General features: G+C 44.4%; 1 protein-coding gene and 1 non-coding gene across 3 annotated transcripts; both read right to left on the bottom strand.

The window, feature by feature from the left end:
* Positions 1 to 6,571: 6,571 nt before the first annotated feature.
* On the bottom strand, positions 6,572 to 6,768 carry LOC143515569 (U2 spliceosomal RNA). Its single transcript, XR_013131134.1, has one exon. It is a non-coding gene; the product is annotated as a U2 spliceosomal RNA (small nuclear RNA).
* Positions 6,769 to 10,637: 3,869 nt separating this feature from the next.
* On the bottom strand, positions 10,638 to 20,667 carry msto1 (misato mitochondrial distribution and morphology regulator 1). Of its 2 annotated transcripts, none has more exons than XM_077006307.1 (14): positions 20,350 to 20,667; positions 19,541 to 19,670; positions 18,654 to 18,723; positions 18,435 to 18,510; positions 18,216 to 18,279; positions 17,764 to 17,917; positions 17,392 to 17,506; positions 16,122 to 16,256; positions 15,783 to 15,935; positions 14,908 to 15,039; positions 14,097 to 14,281; positions 13,184 to 13,288; positions 12,811 to 12,920; positions 10,638 to 12,568 (listed from the first exon to the last, which is right to left on the bottom strand). In XM_077006307.1, the coding sequence occupies exons 1-14, from the start codon at positions 20,428 to 20,430 to the stop codon at positions 12,306 to 12,308; spliced, it is 1,773 nt and encodes a 590-aa protein (XP_076862422.1). In that variant the 5' UTR covers positions 20,431 to 20,667; the 3' UTR covers positions 10,638 to 12,305. The 2 variants fall into 2 exon arrangements, with proteins under 2 accessions (XP_076862422.1, XP_076862421.1); XM_077006306.1 differs by having other exon boundaries at positions 10,639 to 12,571; positions 20,350 to 20,666.
* Positions 20,668 to 20,712: the final 45 nt, after the last annotated feature.

The following is a 20,712-nucleotide window of genomic DNA, read 5'->3' as shown; positions in this document are numbered from 1 at the left end:
CTCCCTCTGTGAAGACTCGGCCCTGGTGCATCACTTGCTGGTGATAGTGCCCTACAAGTAGTTTTGCAATGTGACCCCCTGGAAGAACAAGAAAATATATCTCCTTATATTCTAGATCACCATGTCTGAGCCGTCCTCCTATTCTCAGCATTCCTTCTTCATCACAGTAGGGACTAAGTTTGTACTGAGGACTGTGTGTGGGGATGTCTTTTCCACCGGCTATGCAGGTAAGTTCTTCCTTGAAAGCTTCCTCTTGCACACTTTTGATGATTGCCTTTTCTGCCTTTGCTATCTCTTCAACGTTGCGTGGCTGCTTGCAGTAATGCCATGAACGGCATGTCTGATCTTGCCGTTGCATGTCTCTTGGGCTTGATGGATCGGATGTTGTGGACTAGCAAGCTCATGGCCCTGATTAGCTTCTACCATGAAGAAAACCGTTCAAACCTCTGACATCCAAGCTGAGGTCGATTGGTGAGCAGGTGAGTAACTGTTGCTCGTACCTCCACATCCACATCAGGGTCAATGAGTTCATAGGTTTCCGTGTCTGCGTCTCTGTTGGCATGTGACAAGAAGGCAGGTCCCTTTAGCCAAGCGCTGTCACTCAACATGGCTGCAGACACAGACCGGGTGCCTATGTCGGCTGGGTTACAGTTGGTGGGGACATAGTGCCACTGCTTGGGTGCTGACGATCTTCTGATACGTTGCACCCTGTTGCCAACATATACATAGAACCTCCTAGTCTGGTTACTAATGTATCCAAGGACTACACGACTGTCTGTGTAGAATTCAACAGCATTCAGTTCAATGTCCAATTCACTGGTGATAACTTCTGCAATTTCCACGGCTAGAACAGCAACACCCAGTTCTAAGTGCCCAGTACAAACCCGACGTGAGGATTCTCTTCTACATCAATGACTTTGAGGTAGGCGACAGCTGCAATAGCTTTCAATGAAGCATCAGAGAAAACATTTGGCTCTTTCCTTGTAGCCATTGAAACTGAGGTAGCAGCATAAGGTCTTCGAATCTGTAACTGCTGAAGATCACTGAGAGAATCTCTCCATGCACTCCATCTAGCCTCCCTGTCTGCAGGAAGAGGAGAGTCCCAATCCAAAGTCTTGCTTGAGAGTTCTCTGAGCAGCATATTTCCCTGAATTGTGACTGGTGCAGCAAACCCCAGTGGATCGAAAAGACCGTTGATGGTGGCTAGGACACCTCTCCGTGTGTAAGGTTTGGCTGTGTCGGTCACTTGGAAGGTGAAAGTGTCTTCGATTAAGTTCCACCTTAGGCCTAGGCTTCGTTGAATAGGTGTTGCATCGTCATCTAGGTTGAGTTCTCTGAGCTCTTTGGCACGATCATCGGCAGGAAATGCTTCCATGACTTCCTTGCTGTTGGATGCTACTTTGTGGAGACGGATGTTGGATATGGCAAGCATTTTCTGTGTCCGTTTCAATAGATTCATCGCCTCACCGGCTGTGGGTCGTGAAAGAAGCCCATCTACATAGAACTCTCTCTCCGTGAAGCAGCGCGTATCTGAGCCAAATTCCTCTTCGCTGTGAGCTGCAGCGCATCAAAGCCCATATATGGCAACTGAAGGAGAAGGGCTGTTGCCAAATATATGAACTTTCATGCGATACTCACAGAGGTCATTGGCAGGATCATTGTGCTTGTGCCAGAAGAACCGCAGGAAATCTCGGTGGTCCTCCCTGACAACAAAACTGTGAAACATCTGTTCTATGTCCACGGTCACAGCAACAACTTCACGTCTGAACTGCAACAAAACACCGACCAAGCTGTTATTTAGGTCGGGTCCAGACAGCAGGACGTCATTGAGTGAAACGCCATGGCTCGTCGCACTTGAATCAAAAACCACCCTGATTTGGCCAGGTTTCTGCGGGTGGTAAACTCCAAAGAGAGGTAAATACCAGCACTCTTTCCCAGCTGGGAGAAGAGGAGCCTGCTCAGCATGGTCACGGTCGAAGGTGTTCTGCATGAAGGCGACAAAGTGTTTCTTCATTTCAGGTCTTTTCTCCAGAGTGCGTTGGACAGAGCTAGCCTTGTGAGTGCCTGGTTGCAAATGTGAGGTAGGCGTTCGCGAGGTGTTCTGAATGGAAGTGGAGCAACCCAGCTGTTTGTATTGTCCATGAACATCTCTTTATCCATAAGCTCTAGGAACAGTCTGTCTTCCACAGAGAGCCCTATCTTGTCATCATCTTTGGTTGTCTCAAAAATTGTGCTTCCTAGTGAACACTCTAAAGATCTGTGAATGTCTGGAGTGGCTGTCTGCTCGAACAGGGACCCAAACTTCTCCTTGAGACGAAGCCTGTTAGGACAGGGTCTAAAGAAGGAAGGGCGTTTGTTCTCAAGAATGTTGGTGCGGTAAGTTTGAATAGCTGCAAGCCTGTGAGTGCTTCCTAAGCAGACATCACCTACAATGACCCATCCCAGGTCCACTCTCTGGGCATACAGCGTATCATGAGGACCATTCCGCTGCTCTCTTACTTTGTGGACTCTTAGTAAGTCGCGGCCTAGCAACAGGAGGATCTTGGCTTCAGGATCCAGTGATGGGATGGAGTGTGCTATGGGTTTGAGGTGAGGGTTGTATAGAGCCGCCTCAGGAGTTGGGATCTCGGCCCGGTCGCTTGGAATGTTGCTGCACTCGATTAACGTGGGCAAGGTGAGCATTGTAGTTCCATCTAGTGACTGCACAATGAACCCTGTGGCTCTTCTACCTGTCATCTCGGTTGTTCCAGCACATGTATGCAGTGTGAAGGGTAGGTCTGATCCCTTGATGTTGTATATGTCAAAGAAGTCAGGTCTCCCGAGAGACCGGTTACTTTGGTAATCTAAAACCACATAAGCTCTTGTCACTTTCTCTGGGTGTGCTTCAGGAAAGACCTTTACCAAGCAGATCTTGGAGCAGGACCGTGGACTTTGGCCCTCTCCACACACCTAAATGCAGCTTGACTCGACAGTTAGTGGCGGTGTTACTCCTGCGCTCTCCCCGCCATGCCTAGATGGTGAATATTGCGGTCCAGGATGGAGAGCTGAGACGTGATTCGTACTATAACACTCCCTACACCTAATGACTGCAGTGCACTCTTTGGCCATGTGACTCGTTGAGGAGCAACATCTAAAACAGGCACCAATGTCCTTCAAGAGGGCTTTACGTTCCTCTAAGGATTTGCTGCGAAACACTCTGCAGCGCTTGAGAAGATGCGGTTTCTTGTGAAGGGGACACTGCTTCTCTACATTGCCAGCTTTGTGTCCTGAAACTTCCTTCTTGTCTTTCTCTTGTGAAATATCTGTCTTGTGGGCAAACACTAGACTCTTCTGTGGTTTCTTATCAGCGGCGCCTTGCTTTAGGTACTCTGTTACCAGTTTGCAATCTGAAACCTGGATCATTGCGTGCTCGTGCCTCATCGCAGACGAACTCACAAAAGAAGGAGAATGGAGGGAAGGTTACACCATGAGTGCTCTTGTACTTGAAGCCCTGTTTAAGCCATCGCTCTTGGAGGTTGTATGGTAATTTTTCCACTATAGGAGCAACACCACGTGCAGTGTCCAAGTAGCTAAGGCCAGGGAGGTACAGGGTATCTGCACATTTTTAAATCTCAAATTCAATGACTTTTAAGACCTTTTTAATACCTCTCACAAGAAAAAATAATACTATTACCGGGGATGCAGGTGTGTTCCACATCGTTGACGGGGGGGGGGGGGGGGGTAGTGAACGAGAATTGTTGACGGGGGGGGGGGGGGGGGGGGGGGGTGTGACGTTGTTGAGGCCATATACTCCAACGCTAGGAATCTAGCACTAGGACCCTGGAGCGGTTATTTTCTGCATTAGCGCTAGATTCGGCAAAGTTCACATCACGCCAGAACAACTGAACAACACACACTTATAATAATTTAATGCCTCCCCTCATAATATTCCAGACATTTTAAGACATTTTTAGGCCTTGAATATGGAAAACTAAATTTAAGACATTTTAAGACTTTTTAAGGACCCGCGGGTACCCTGGAGGTAGCCTTTGAGCCTAGCGGCTTCTAACTTATGAAGGAGGTCACTGAGTTCTCTCAGCTTCACTGGATCCTTGTTAGTGACCCTTGGGAAGTTTGTGAGCCTGTCAAAGTGTGACTTCTCTATAATCTCCGGAGAACCGAAACATTGTTCCAGGCGTTCCCAAGCCTTGATCAGTCCAGTAGAAGGGTTACCTACATGCACGGCTCTCATTCTTCTGACATGCTGTGCTGACTCTCGCCCTAACCACTTAATTAGGAGGTCCAGTTCTTCACTGGCACTGAGGTGTAATCCAGCGATAGCGTTGGTAAATGATGATTTCCATGCCCAATAATTCTCAGGAGAATCGTCAAACCGTGAGAGGCCTGAGGTAATCAGATCTCTGCGTGCCAAGTATCTAGCTACATCACTAATGCCTGCACCGCCATCTACTGGTTGTTGTGAAATGCCACAGAGAGGTGAGAACTGTCCTGCGCTAGCTGTAGGTTGCCATGGAGATGTGTGATGAGGCATAGACTTGGTGGGTTGCGGTGTTGGTCTATAAAGTTCGGGCATTTTAGTATCAAGTATCGGCTTCAACTGTGAACTTAGTAAGGCACTGTCTAAGAGGAGACTCAGATTTCAGCACATGAATTATTGGTGATGTGGGTTGTGCATGTGGCTTAACATCCTCTGTTAATTGTAACTGGACATACTGACGTGTTCTCTCTTCCGCTTCTTGCTGGAGTGATTTATCTGCAACCACTTCAGACTCCTCTGCCGCTTCAAGCGCACTAGCTTCTGCTAAGGCAGCGGCCACCTCCCTTTCATGTTTGAGTGTGTTTAATCTAGCTTCAATTTGTGCTTTCTCAATCAGAATGTCTGACTCCTTCTTAGCGAATTCGGCTTCTGCGCGGGCTGCCTCCACTCTAGCATAAGCTGCAGCTACGACTCTGCTGGCTGACGATTTGCCGGACAAAGATTTACTGGAAGACGTACAAGCAACTGACCTGGTTTCCACGGTAGAGGAATGCGTTGTTTTTCCATCCATCATTCAGATAAGCTGCAAACCAGGTGTGAGTACTGGTAACGATGATGAGAAGTAGGATAACAATTGAAGATTACTTTCCTTGAATAGTTCCGCCCACCGCGCTGGATGCTTTTTTACTGTTCTGTCCTCGTCAGGCGCCCATTCACTTGACTAGACAGACAGCTAACGATGGAAAGAATTTCTGAGGCAGAAGCGAGTTTTAAACGTTTACTTCAATCTTCCGATACATAGAATTCTTCCTTCACTCTCGTAAAACTAAACAAACAGAAATGTACATAGAAGTGTGTTTGCTGCATCTTCTTACATACATTTTCAGTAGCATACGAATTACATACGGAAGCGAACATACTAGTTAGCTCTACATGACTTGCCGAAAAATCGTCAGGCATTCTATCTACACACAAACAACATAGACTCATAAAGGCATGAATTGGTCATTTTACATAAAACTATAAACAATAACCACTTACAAGCAAAGCCTTCTCAAGGGCAAGAACGGCCTATAAGGATGAGCACCTCTTCACTTTGTGATGGTTTAAATTAACTGAAATAACGAACTTCTTCTCGAACTAGATATGACATCACAGAAAGTTCCATCAGTTGAAAGATAAGTGTCAAAAATAAAAGACAGCCTTAATAATAGATATTTTTTCACTAGAAGACACCAGGGTGCGCCAGAACCCCAAACATTTTAATGCCATGACAACATTCATTGAGTTGTTATGAATTGAATGAATATGAATGTCATACACACAAATAATAGATGGACTATTCCCCAGTGAAATTCGCAATTAATAAAAACGATGTAATGTTTAAATAGAATGTTATATATTAAATAGCAGTAGTTCATGAACAGGCATGAACTTACTTAACCATGCGCAACTTGCAGTAGAATGCTCCCAGGATGAAAAAAGAAGTGGACAACGTGAAGTACTTCCAGTATACAACAATGTTTACGCAGGCTTGCTTTCGGTGTAAGACGAAAATGAAGCATGCTACATTAGGAACGATAAAAAGGAGAAATGTCATTGCACAAAGCGCTTTTAATCACAGAAAGCTACTCAAATGTAACCTGAACAAGCACTGTAGCTGTAAACTGTGTAAACGTTTGTTTCAAACAACTGGCGTAATATTGCCGGTATGGAAAAAACACCCAACTCGCTAGTACAGTAAAAGGGTTAGAGACAAAATTATTAGCTAATTCTACTATGTCAAATCCGTTAAAAAGAAATAACTTGCCTACCAAATGCATGCTAGCATGAAAGTGTTGATCTTACTGGAAAGGTAAAAATGTTTAGTAAAAATTACCCAACATGACAAATTTATCCAACATTACTTTGCTACAAATACACTTCAACACAATTTTACTATACACAAACACACTTCAAACGTGGAACAGCATATATCACAGCACAGAGAGCAATAAAACTCTGTAGCGACAAAACTACTTCGTAGTTTCACTACTGCCAAACACTTGCATACTCTCCAAATTTTTCCATCATTAACTGCTTTATTTCCCCGTAGGGGAGTGCACCGTCCCTGGAGGTCGATGCGTTGAGTGGACGGAGAAAGCCCCTATTCCATCTCCCTGTTCCAAAAATCAATTTAATATATGGTCCCCAGGTAGGCGATGTATCAAATATTATACTAACAAGAGCAGATTTTTTTTACACCTTTTTTATACCTTTTCCTGGTCCACTGTCCAAAGGGCCAAGGGCAGCCCCCGCTGTTCCACCCATTGATCTATATTACTGGATTGGTCATCACGTGACTTAGCATGCGCTGCACAGGTGCCATACTATGCATTGAGTCGTGCATTGAGGAGCATCCATGGATGGACATAAAAATGAGATCTAGTAGACCAGGGATGTCAAAGTCAAATACACCGAGGGCCAAAAAACCAAATTTGCTACAAGCCGAGGGCCGGACTGGTTCAATGTTTATTAAAACATATTGAAATGATTGCACATAGCCTATTGAACCAAGACCTAACACAGTGTTTATTATTTAATGCTTAAATGAATAAAGCAATATTTTCTTATGGATCTGTCAGTAATTTCAAGTAAAAACATTTTTCAACAAGCAAACAGATAAAAGCAAACTTCCTGCAAAGAAAACATGTTCTGTACATTAAATGAAAAAAGTAATAAAGGTTTGAAAAGTGCTGGAATTTAGGCTAAAGTTGAAAATGCTTGAAATTGTAACTACTTCATTTCACGACAAATATCTGTCTGACTGAACAGTTCTTTTGTATTACGTTAACAAATACGAGCCTCTTGTAATTCCAGGATGAAACATGAGAGAACGTGAAGACGTTAAGATTGACCTGTATTTTTGAAATTTTGAAGGGCGATTTGAAAATAAATATCCATTAAATAATGTGATTAAAAAGCGAATTATTTAGAATCATTTCGAATAGATGTATAAATATTAAACTTTATTAAGTTTAATGTGCTGGTGCGCGCAAAGTTACAAATTTCGAGAGGTGCATGACCTCGCGAATTCAGCGCGCGACGCCCTCGTGCACGGGCAGAGCCACTGCGATTACGTCATTTTCGCCGCGCTGACCCTCGCCGCTTGTGCGCGCTGCAGTGACTTCGCGGGCTACCGTTGCATTGTGGGGAATGTAGTGTTTGTGCGTGCAAAACACCATCGGGCGGCTGTGGCCTGCGGGCCGGTTCTAATAGTAATTAAATATCATCCAGGGGGCCATAGATAATCAATTCGCGGGCCGGATCTGGCCCGCGGGCCTTGACTTTGACACATGTGTAGTAGACAGTCACGTAAGGAAAACCAAAGAGGGACATAAATTGTCAAAACTACGACAACAAGATCACAAGATCAAAGGGTATCACATTTCACAGGTCAGTAAAACAATTTTTATTAAAAAAAATAAAATACCAGAGATGAGGGATGTTGACTGTCCATGCTAGCTTGATTTTGATAAAGCGATGTCGAGTAAACCCACTAAAAAACAAGTTTTCTTTTCCAACAAATTACAATGTACTGTTATTAATATTGTTATCATGTTAGGATAATGTTGTAAATACGATGTTCATTTAAATTATCTCTAAATCTGTTTTACTGGGACTGATGTTCAGTCCAGTTGGCATTATGTCCCATAGATACTCTCTCACACAAACTGAATAAATAATGAAACCAAATGAAAATTTAAGTCAATTAAATTTGTCATAATTTCTAAATCAACAGGGGTGAGTTTCCCAAAACGTTCTTAGCGCTAAGTACTTCTTAACCTCGTACGTAAGAACGAGGTTACGAAGTACTTAGCGTTAAGAACGTTTTTGGAAACTCACCCCAGGTTAATACAGGTTTTCTACACAGATTTCCCAACAAAGAAAATATGAGCTGTACAAATTGTGGGTCAGAAAGTGTGGACGTCTGAGAGGACCGTCGGGATATGCAGTGCTCACTGCCCACTGATATCAACCGTACACTGAAGAGGGCACATGTTAGAGAAGGAGCAGTGCCACAGATTTTCAACCTTCCAGACCATGGGTGCTCATTACGTCGATCGACCGATCGATCGCGAAGGAAGTGTCGGTCGATCGCAAAGGAATGTGCGTAGATCGCGTCACATAAAATAGTAGTAGATGAATCGCACATCTGCACTGACGGTTGTATTTTGATTGACATTCACGGTAGCCAATCTGCAATCCGCTCAACAAATTATGTTCGCCCGCCCCCCCCCCCCCCCCCCACCCCCCGCTCAACACATTACGTCCCCCCCCCACCAACAAATAATATTCGCTGCCACTCCCCCCATCCCCCCCCAAACAAATAATATTCGCCGCCACTACCCCCCCACTACGACATATTTTGTGTCATGTCAATTTATCTATGTATTTGTGGGAAACTGAATTGTGTAAGCTCTTTTCCGCTACTTGAAGGTAAAAAAAATCTGACAAATTTTGTCATAAATTTCAGATTCAAACTCATTATTTTCTTATAATTTCATAATTTCACCCACATTTAGCCATGTAGTGCTCAAAGATGCTCCTCCACACTGATGCCATCTCATATTATACTTGAACATATATAAGAGGTATTGCACTTAAAGAATTTATGAAAACTACAGCTGTAACGGGGAGAGTTGACAAATAAAGAGATAAACTCATAAATTTGACTTTCAATATCAGAATTGTGATCATAATTAAAACTTATCAAAGTTATTTATTTACAAGTTTATACCATAATTATGATTGAATATCAAAAACATGACATACATGTGTTATTTAGTTTTAGCCAGGTGAAAGAAAAGGGCTTTATGCAGGCAGGCAGGCAGGCAGGCAGGCAGGCAGGCAGGCAGGGCCACCCCCCCCCCCCCCTCACTGTATATGTTCTGGCGCCGGCCCTGTATGCAGGGTTTTGTTAAAATTTTACCTAAATTGAAAAATTCCCAGAATGCTTATAAATTTATCTCTTGGGACAACGGCAATATTCTCACCTTTAATTTAAGCCATATTTTATCAAAATCGGATAAGAAATAAGGGCGCTAGGTAGAGTCCTGCACCGGGTCGGGCAAATAGATGCTGAAACGGGTGGGTTTTACACATACAGAAATTTTACGGGTGGGTATGCGGGCGGGTAAGTTAAAATACGGGTGGGTAGCACGGGTAGCTCGTGAATAAGTGGTCATTTTTAGTAGGCTTTTATTTGCTACGTAATGAACATAGTGTTACCTTTTGCCTGATTAGCGCCTCCCGATGGTGGTGGCGAAGCTCAGGGGGATCTTATACCGGAGCTCCGTTAGCCAGAGCGGGCTGAACTTTACTCTTCACCCGTTCTGGGGTAATACCCAAACTTCAGTTCTTTTCCAGCGGAAACATGAGCAGAGTCTGGTTATAACGCAGTACCGGGCATTTATTGTAGCTTGCTTGGTGGTTACAAAGCTAAATGGATGGCCGTGTTAGAACAAGGAAAAACGACGAGAGTGAACTTAGCGTGCTGCTCCCGCCACAGCAGATAGGCAACTACTACCACTGTGAACATATGTGATTTTATTTAGTTATTATACTGGCATTTGTTCCCTCTCGTTTTGTATTGTGTTATGGCACTGGTTGGCTACATACATTTTTTTCTTGCGTTTTACCAGTTGCTACTTTTAGCAACCTTAGCACAGCAACCGTAGATTTTATTTTGTGTTGTACTGAGGTTTTTTCAGAGGCGCATTGAAAAAGAAAGTGCTCTATAGGAATACTTTCGATTTGTGTGATTTTTAACGGGTCCGGGCGGGTACGGATTTAACTTTGAAATAGCCACGGGTTTGCGGGTGGGTACGGGTGCGTACTCTGTGGGTACGGGTCTCAAAAAACCGACCCGTGCAGGACTCTGGTGCTAGGACTGTTTTTGTGACAGATGGATGCACATCCCACATAGGAACTACCCTGCTTTGCTGACATGACTCAATGCATAGTAATGGCACCGAGGGCGGCGCATCGCTAGCTATAGCGGCAACAGGCGATGTCCAAACCAGTAATATAGATCAATGGTTCCACCCATGCCACACTGTCCCGGATGAGTGCCAGGTTCAGGGCGCATGACCTACCGGTATGCTGACATATTAACAGCCATTGAACTATAACGGTCAGCTTCCAGCTCATCACTGCTCCCAAACAACTCCACATAAAATTCAACCAAGCTTCCTTCTTTTCATGGGGTCCAAAAGGACTGGCGATCAAATTATCCACTAAAAATATCCCCCAGTGTACATTGGGGAGCTACATCTTATCCGGCCAGAGCGTGTCATGCGTGTTGTGTATTGGACTCCCTCAATCTATTCTAAACCCTTCAAGACACTGACCGAGTATATGGCACTTGCTGAAACAGCTACCAATCACTCAGAGGATGTCAGCTTGGCGCTTTGGAATTGATATGCACCCCCCAGCCCAACACCAAGCCAGGCAGAGGTGTGAACTGCTGTCACTTAAAGAGTTATTCATAGACCAATAGCAACCATGGAATTTAGGAGCGGGAAGCTATTCAACATCTCTCCGAGGTTGTTAATGGTTCAAGAATTGTTGACCGTTCTTTTTTTAATGACAATTGGAGAATTCATATAGCGTATCCCTAACATATTTACACAAAAAGGATTGTTTACCGTTGTAGATGACATAACTGAACATCTGACAGATGCAGGTTCTTGTGTCTGTATTGAAGCAGAACATTTATTGATTAATCTTTCCAAATATATGGCCAAGAGAGGCCAGTTTCATCAAAATCTTTCATCACTAAATTTCCTTTCAACTTTATGTACTTCACTCCTCCGCTTCGTCTTTCTTAGTCTACTTGTTTATTCATAGTTTCCCTCCCTGACTCGTTAACGTTTATTATTTTTTCTTGATTTGTAGTTTTATTTTCCCATAAATATGAAGATAACAGGCTGACATGCTTGTCAGTTGTTTTGTTTCATACTTGTGTTCAAATCTCTTGTGTGGGTCACATGATTGTAAAGTGATTATGATCCTCTCCTCTTCTTACTGTAGTGCAACGTTACCATTTATCTTTTGATCTTATTCTATCCTTCCACATTACAGAGTGAATTGTAGTTTATTTATAAAATTACATTTGATTTGATGCCGTCACATTACACAGAAAATAATGTAACATTTTTAAAAGGGCTCTCAGTTTAGAATGAGCAAGCTTCATTTACACAGAACGCACAATGAAATAAACAGTGATATCCTCTATGCCACTTATTCTTAAAAACACTTTCAGCAACAGTTTGGCCAGTACTAACCCGATTCACAGTCCCTCTCTGCCCCTGGACTAGAACACATCCTTCAAAAAGATTTTCTTATCAAAGCAACCCAGTAGCTAATGTCCAGTTACTGGAGAGCTTGTCCGATCCTTCATATTTCCAATTTATGCAGTGAGCAGCGCCCTCTACTGGCAGGATGTGTGCATGCATTCCTCATGTCCAGAAGAGTGAGGTGTTACCCAGCACCTTACAGACTGCTGCTTTATCAGTACACTGGTGTGACCATGCACAGCACACACTGAAATAACACACATGAGTATGTTTGTCCATCTGTCTCTCCCTCCCATTCTTCCAACATCCATCTCTCCCTCCGTCACACACTCCATCTCTCCCTTCATCTCTCCATCCGTCTCTCCCTCCATCTGCAGACACACCTGCACCCATCAACTGCTTCACGTATTACTGCAGCAATGCAGTGATCAGATCAAACGTCCTCTTGCTGCTATCAGGGTGACAGCAATCACCGCTTCACTCCACAACTAATCCTCCTCCTCCTCTTCCTCAGAGGAAGAGCGCAGGGTTCCTCCGCTGTCGTCACGGTAGCGGGATGCGAGGCTGCGGAGCTGCTCCAGGCTCTCGGCGAGGTCGCCGGTCTCCAGGCCCTGACACAGGAAGCTGGGAGCCGAGCGGCGCATCTCCACGGCAACACAAGCCTTCTGTAGCTGCGCCAGCACTTGCCCCATGGCTGAGCTCGACTGCACGCTCGTGAGCACAGGCAGAGCAGTCACGGCTGACACACTTGCTGCTGGAGGGGCGGGGCAATAAACAGGCCAACCAATGACAAACTACTCAAATTAGTTCTAATCATGGCTACTGGAAAACAGAGCAAGGAGGACATCTAGGAGGGGGACACGGGGGACACATCTAGGAGGGGGACATGGGGAACACAGACTTGCTTCTGTGGCTTCCAAGTCATTTTTTAAACACAGATAATAGTATATTGTTCACCAGAGACAGGTAATATAAAGGATTTTGAACACTTACCAGTAGAGGGAGCGGGGCTGTGAATCTGCCCCTGAGAATCCAGGAGACTGCTAAACATTTGGGGGAAGGGAGGGGTCAGGGTACTGGGGGTGGACACCAGCTGTACTGCCCTGCAGAGTGACACACACACGCACGCACACTCTTACTGGAGTGATCTCAGTAATTTTATGTCTTGTGAAGGTGTCTCTCTAAGAGTGTTAATGAATAATGCAACCCCGATATGGGTGTGTCTGAGTGATGTGGACAGGCATGGGGATCTGATATAGAGGTGTACGTCACAGTGTGTGTGTGTGTGTGTGGGTAGTGGGATCTGATATAGAGGGGGTGGGTGGGTGTGTGTGTGTGTGTGTGTGCATGCGTGCGTGTGTCTCACAGTGGTGTGTGTGGGTAGTGGGATCTCATGTAGGTGTCCAGAACGTCCTCTCCTGTTCGGGCACACTGCAGGCTGCTGGATGGCTGGGTGCCAGGAGCCAGTGGACTACAGTGAAAACAGAGTCTAAATGTTACAATAACATATCTACAATGTTACAACAACACTCACAACGTTACAACACCATTCACAACGTTACAACAACACTCAACACTCACAACCCCTACTTCGACACAGACCCCTCCCCCACCACGTGAAACCCCCATGGCCTGTACAGACATCAAGTTGTCTGGATCTATCCAAGAATACTGCTAGTGCAGACAATATATTTCTTACTCACTAGACAAATTAAGGTTAACATTATTATTCCAGGACAATTCAGCATGTACATCTTCATTAAAATTCACTTCTAGTTCAAAACTTAGGCAGAGTTTCACCTCCAGATCAGACCACCTGAACTCACGTCCTGTTACACCCAACATAGCAGTCTGCTTACAGCATAATGCCTCATTATGACACATCTCATCTAAACAGGAACAGGGTAAACAGGAACATCTGGAGGAAATGCCCAACACCTACACCAGGGGTCGGCATCCTTTGAGACATGGAGTGCCAACTTTAACATGTCTAGTCAATGAGTGTGCCACTATCACATCAACAAATAACATTGGAGCAGGGTGGGACACAAATTAAGTATTATATCGCGATCGATCCCAAAGTATAAACGCCTCCGCCGAGCAGAGCATTGAGGAGCGATTTCGATTGGAGGATCGTGCTCTCTGTCTGAGATTTTTTATTATTAATTTTTTTGCTGATGCTGGTCCAGCGTGTCGCGTGCCAGTGATTATGCCTCGGCGTGCCAACGGTGGCAAGCATGCCATAGGTTGCCGACCCCTGACCTACACAAACCACTCACCTCACCAGTCTCTGTCTTTCTAGGCCTTTGAGGGTCACCGATTGGCCGAAGCAGCGTCCATCGACCAGCTCAGGGCATGCAGATAGTGGTTTCCAAGGCAACAAATCACCATAAGCACACAGAGCATCAGGGAGACAAGAGCCTTGCATTATGGGAAACGGAATTGATCCGTAAGCACAAACAACCTGCAAAAATAAAGATGATATTTAAATGAGATTTAACTAATCTGTGCACTAAATAATCTGATTGTAAACAAAGCATGTTACAATAACGTGGGATGTAATGAAAACAAAACCCCCCACAAAAATGAAAACAATTTGCACACAAAAAACGAAAAAAAAAAATCGCACACAGCAATATAACCTCTCGAGACTACACCTCATCTGAAATTAAGCGTGACTTAATGCAGGTGATTTACACTGTGAGAAGTGGGCAAATGTTAATTTAAAGCAGATTTATTCTGGCTTGATGCGTGAATCCCAAGAAATACTTATATAGTACTCTCTACGGGAGCTCACACTTTATCCAGGTGCATGACAAACCCTAACTCTAACTCTAACCCTAACATAACTCTAACCCTAACCCTAACATAACTCTAACCCCTAACCCCAACCCCTAACCCATAACCCTACAGTGTTCACAGGGCCTCAAGTGTCTCCTGGTTCTGCTTATGTTTTTGTTACAGATGATCACAAATGTGAGCAGAGATGCTCTGTGCTGTGTGAGCTCGGAGGAGAGGAGGAGAGGAAGAGAGGAGGAGGAGAGGAAGAGGGGAGGTGGGAAGGACACAGCAGAAGTCTTCACTCATCACCTTCCTCCCGGAGACAGTCAGGGCATCAGCCAGCTGCCACATGGGGGAGCTGTTGTATCTCAGTCTGTAGGACACAGTCATAGAGTCCAGGGCAAGTGCCAGAAGAGCACTGGAATGGTACCACAGTGAGGACTAGGGCAGAGGGCAGGGGGGCAGAGAGAAAAGGGGTCAGACATTATATACAAATACGCACACATTGCTCATCCGATAGAGCTGGAATTTAGAAAGATAAGTACCGCCTCAGTACTCGACATATTCGGAGTTCGATGCAGAATTTTGAGAAAATTTTGTCTCGGAGCTCGAACAAAACTTGACTTTTGTAAACGAAACACAGTTCATGCTTCGGTCACATGACGCTAGTTGGCATTAGTTGGCGTTGTTCAATAGGTTTTAAACCATTTTGAGAATGTGCTCCAAGCTCTTGCTGTATTTTTGTTGTTTTTTGTACTGTTTTAGACAAAAAACATGGGTCTCAATAAAGACATAGCAGAAAAGCAGAAGAGGAAAACGGGAAGAATAACAGTTGAAAACGGTAAGAATAACAGAGTTGAAAAAGGCAATCATAGAGAAGTATGAAAAAGGCATTCGTGTGATGGACTTCTCATTGGAATTCAACTTGATGGTTGAGAACGGATTAATCCAAATTCAACTTGATGGTTGAGAACACATTTATCTGTTTTCAGTTATTTCTTATGGGGAAAATTGATTCGGAACTCGACTGCATCGCTTCTCGACGCCCCTTACGGAACAAATTAGCGTCGAGTTCCAGGGTTCTACTGACAAAATGTCTCAGCAGCAGAGCAGAAGGTAATGACGAGGTGACTTTAAATGCCCTGAAACCTGATATAAAAACACCTGAACAAACAAAACCTCACATCATAATTAACCAGAGGAAAGACGGTGTATGGACTGGGTCGTCTCCCCAGCCCACCTCTCAAGGTCAGAGGGCAGAAGAAAGAGCTGTGATTGGCCATGTTGACGGTTCCCAGGGCAAAGTTCATCATGTGAAACAGCTCCTTAACTGGGTTCTGTTACAGTGACAAGAAAAACAAAGTATACTGTGAAGGGATGATTGTATAATGACCTCAGACACACACAACACAGTGCAAGACAGTGCAGTGTCAACACAGACTGCTGAACACGTGGTGTGTTGACAATGTGGAATATAAAATAAACACATTTGTGTAAATTCGCAACACAATCAGGCCGCTGACCGAGTCTGGATGATTGACAGGAGCCACACCCCAGGTCAAGATTCCGCGTCCTCCATAGGAGTCCTGCAGCAACTCTGTGACCTTTGACCCCAAGCCTGAGAAACCATCAGCCAAGTCACACAGCACTTGGAAGCCCTGAAGGCAAGCAGACAGACCAAGACAGACAGATTGAAGGGTAACTGTAGTACTGTAGTTCTGGAGAGAAACCATTCTGACCTTTGGGCTGTAAAAATGTTCCTACAGGCCATTTTTACCCACTGCAATTCTGACCTTAAACCATCAATGTAACTGTTAATTTCTAAATGTTTCTGAATGTGTTCATGTAAAGAGGGATGATGACTCTGTTCAGGGACCACAGCCAGTAGAGGCAGTTATGAACTGGGTATGGAAGCTCCATTGCCAGGTAGACCCAGCCCTTGTTTAGAGTTACCTACATCTACCACACAGGACAGCTGACCATGACACACACATATATCTTTGCTAGGTTTGCCACGAGATCAGACTTTCAACAGCATTATTTCAATATCTATATAACATTTTAAGAAAATGTATACAAGACGGCACACATTTGAGAGAAACCTTCATGCCCTGATCATAGAGCTGTCAGAGTCGAGAAGTTTAAAAAGGGAAGTGCTTCAGTGTTACATGCTTTACATTTACATTTACCTTTATATGGCATTTGGCAGACGCACTTATCCAGAGCGACTTAGCTTTTTATCTCATTTTTTTAATACAAGTGAGCAATTGAGGGTTAAGGGTCTTGCTCAGGGGCACCTCAGTCATGGCCACAGGTCTGGGGATCGAACCCACGACCCTCCGGTCACAAGACCAGATCCCTAACCACCAGGCCATGACTAATACAGGAGTGCCCACAACTTTTCAGATTGCGAGCTACTTATAAGATGACCAAGTCAAAATTATCTACCTATCTATTTATTTTTGGCGGCGTGTGTCGATTGTTGCCCCGGGGGGTGAGGGGGTGCAGATGTCAATACAGTCAAAATGTATATTGCCTATGATGCTGATCCAGTATTGAAAGTTCACGCCGTCTCAATGTTTTGGGTAGTATTTATGTGTGGCATTTATTTAGCAATAATCTTAATGTTCACTCTAATTTTTAGCTTGATGCATCATATCGCCTTATTCTGTGTAATTTGATCGATTTTGTAATGCTTACTGTGTTTCCATCCATCCATCCAATCACAAGACTTCTGATCTCTGCAAAACCTTTGCTCTCATTAGACACCTTTTCATTGCCATGGTTACCCACCTGCAGGTAGTCACACTCCTCCACAAAGAAGTGGAGTCTGTCCTCCAGGTCTTCGAGCACAGAGCCCTGCAACAGCGCCTCCCCCTGGCCGAACGCTTCCAAACGTGCAGCCTCGCTGGTAGAACACAATCACACGTGCGCGCACACACACACACACACACACACACACACACACACACACACACAGGTCACTGCTGAGCCAACAAAAGACTTTATGGTAAAACAGAGTGTCGTTGTGTGCAGTTCCCTGTCCTTAGGTGTCACGTTGTGCTCTAACGTGTCCCATCAAGCTGTACTGTGTCTCGTCATGCTGTACTGTGTCCTGACGTGTCCCGTCATGCTGTACTGTGTCCTGACGTGCACACCACTCACCCGTCATGGTTGTACTGGTTGATGACGGATACAGTGCGAGGGTGAAGGTGGAGCCTCAGGAAGTCTGACCACACCCCCACACTGCCCTCCAGCCTATAGGAGTTGCGCATGTGCTCCAGGTTGCTGTTCACTGTGTCCATGGCAACAGTCCCCCCTGTGAAATTGTGAGTTCACAGTGAGGCTATGAACAGATCAAAAAGAGTTTCAGGTGCATTTTATTTTAATAAACAACACAGCCATTTACTACTAAACATCTACCCCATAGGATGAAGTGAAACTCTGGATGTTTGGTGAAACGATTCTAATGTAACTGGCAGAAGGATGAAAGAGAACTTCTGAAAAGACTAGCAACATAAAACCCATCTAAAAAAAGGTCAAACAGAACCGAGGATTACACAGTTCACACACACATGCACGCACGCACGCACGCACGCGCGCACACCTGATCTTACCTGAAGAGTGAGTGGGTGGAACTGAAGGGATGCTGAAGTCTGGCTCTACTAACAACTCCCCTTTCTACACACACACACACACACACACACACACACACTTATGAACAACTGCGTTTAAAACAAATCCAGCAAAGGCTGATGTATCAGGTATCAGGATAAGTACAGATAAGTACAGCTGGGCAGTGTGGCATTCTGGGAGTTACAGGGTGTGGTACACACATCCAGCTTGTCCAGGTCCTGCAGGAAGGAGTTCTTTAATGGAGGACTTTCTGTGTGAGTCATTATCTGACCTTCCCTGGAAACACAAAGCCCACACGGACGGTTGATCTTCACCACATAACTAGTGCTATGTATGCACAAAGGTCACACACAATGACACATGAAACACTCACACACACATCAGTAAAAACCTGAGATCTGTACAAACCACATACACACCATGTTAAAGTGCTGGAGTCCTGTCCTGTAGAGTACAGACTGCCTTCCTGTTTCAGGGTGCGGAGACTCCCTGGAGAAGAAAACAAACTGAAGTTCTTGAAGCACAATCAGCAAGCACAAAACAACCTAGTTAAGAACAGCAAACACAAAACCTTTAACAGCTAAAAGTTCTAAACAGAACATTAATCTAGTTCCAGCCTATCCAATACTATACACACAGTAACACAAAACAGTATAGCCCAACATTATAACACAATACCATACAATGTAAAACAGAAGCGTATAACCCAACATTATAATACAACATATTATTATACAACATTATAAATCAATCCAACATTATTATTATGACCCAACAACATTACTATAACCTAACCCAGTGGTTCCCAAACTTTTTCTGCCGTGCCCCCCTTTAGTAGATGAGAATATTTTTGCACCCCCCCTACACCCCCCCCCCCCCCCCCCCCCCCCCATATTGACACGTTTTACTTCCAAGCTCCGCGCCCCATCTAGGGGGCACGCCCCCCACTTTGGGAACCAATGACCTAACCCAACATTACTACAACCTAACCCAAACTCAGCATCAGTTCCAGCCCAAAGTGCAACTTGACTCTCAAAGTGCATCACTACACTGCCAAGCAGTACAGATGTTAATACCATGACAACACCATTACCAGAACTGCAGTGCAGTTATACCCAGGAGTACACCTAAAACATACATGATAGAAGCATCAAAAAAATTCTGAAAGCATATTGTGGTAAGAGCTGGACGCCATACTCCTCCTGCTTATAAGACATGAGCAGGTTTACTCATGGACACTAGCATTAGTTCTGTAAGCCATGTCAGGAGGAGCCCAAGCTGTTCAGCATGACAGCTGCTCCATTACCTTTAAGGTCCAAGGCGATGAGGCGGGGTGTGTAGGTTACATGCCCCCCGACAGTAAGGCCCTCTCGGAAAAGGACGTCACTCTGCAGTTCTCCCGGTGGCAGGTCTGGGTCATAGCATAGGGACGCATCCTTACAATCACAAGAGACGAAATGATGTCAGTGAGTCAGTGAGAGAGGGTTGTAGAGATCAAGGAAGAGAAAGAGATGAAGGAGGGAGAAATGGATGGAGATGAAGGAGGGAGAAATGGATGGAGAGATGAAGGAGGGATAAATGGATGGAGAGATGAAGGGAGAAAAATAGATGTGTGTGAGAGAGAGAGAGACATGACAGGTTGTGAGACTATAAACCCTATACAAACAAATGCATTTAAAACAACTTTGTGAGGATTTAACGTGTTAATAAAACACGCAAATGATTAATAAATTAATAAAGAAACTAGTTAAGTATATGACAAAAAATACTTAAGAAGCCTTAAATAACCACCTTCTTCATCGACTAAAACATTCCAATGTTTGTCTGATTTTGACTTTCACCGTTAAAAATTTACTTTAGCTGACCCTAGCTAGCTCTACGTTAAACAACTCTATCAGAATGTGTGAATATGTTTAGCTACCAGTTGTTAGCTAGCTAGCTAAGGTAGCTATCTACCAGCTAATGTTGCGTCGCTGCAGAAAAATGTGACAATTTATAAGTTCAGTAGTTTCATGAAACATTCAGATAACGTCGTTTTTATTATTTATAGAGAAACCCAAATATAGCTTGAAATAAACAGAAAGACTGAGGTCGTGTTCTAAGTAGCAGACTAACCTGCAAATTCCACCAGTGAGTCCCCACAAAGTTTGAATAATGACCGAGCTGCAGTGTAACAACCTCACGGCATAAACTCATCACGACTGCGTATTACGCCTCCACAAACAACACGTGAACTGTAGTAAACATGTTTTGTGATCGGCGAATATAGAGTCGTTCAAAATCAAACAGCTTCCGTATTCAGCTGCAAAGTAATCGCTATGCGCTCATTGGACATCGTGTTTGAATCAGTTCGCTGATTGGATGAAAGCGTGCGTGAACAATAAGCGATAGTTTGGTTGCTCGGTGCCTCGCGAAGACACGTGCAGCGAGTGGCGCGTGGTGTCAGCTGGATTTGGCCACACGCGAACAGCCGTTTCG

This window comes from Brachyhypopomus gauderio, chromosome 5, assembly GCF_052324685.1.
Source record: "Brachyhypopomus gauderio isolate BG-103 chromosome 5, BGAUD_0.2, whole genome shotgun sequence".
Taxonomy (NCBI): Eukaryota; Metazoa; Chordata; class Actinopteri; order Gymnotiformes; family Hypopomidae; genus Brachyhypopomus; species Brachyhypopomus gauderio.
Note: the sequence above shows the minus strand (reverse complement) of the source record. Positions and strands in the feature narration are given on the sequence as shown.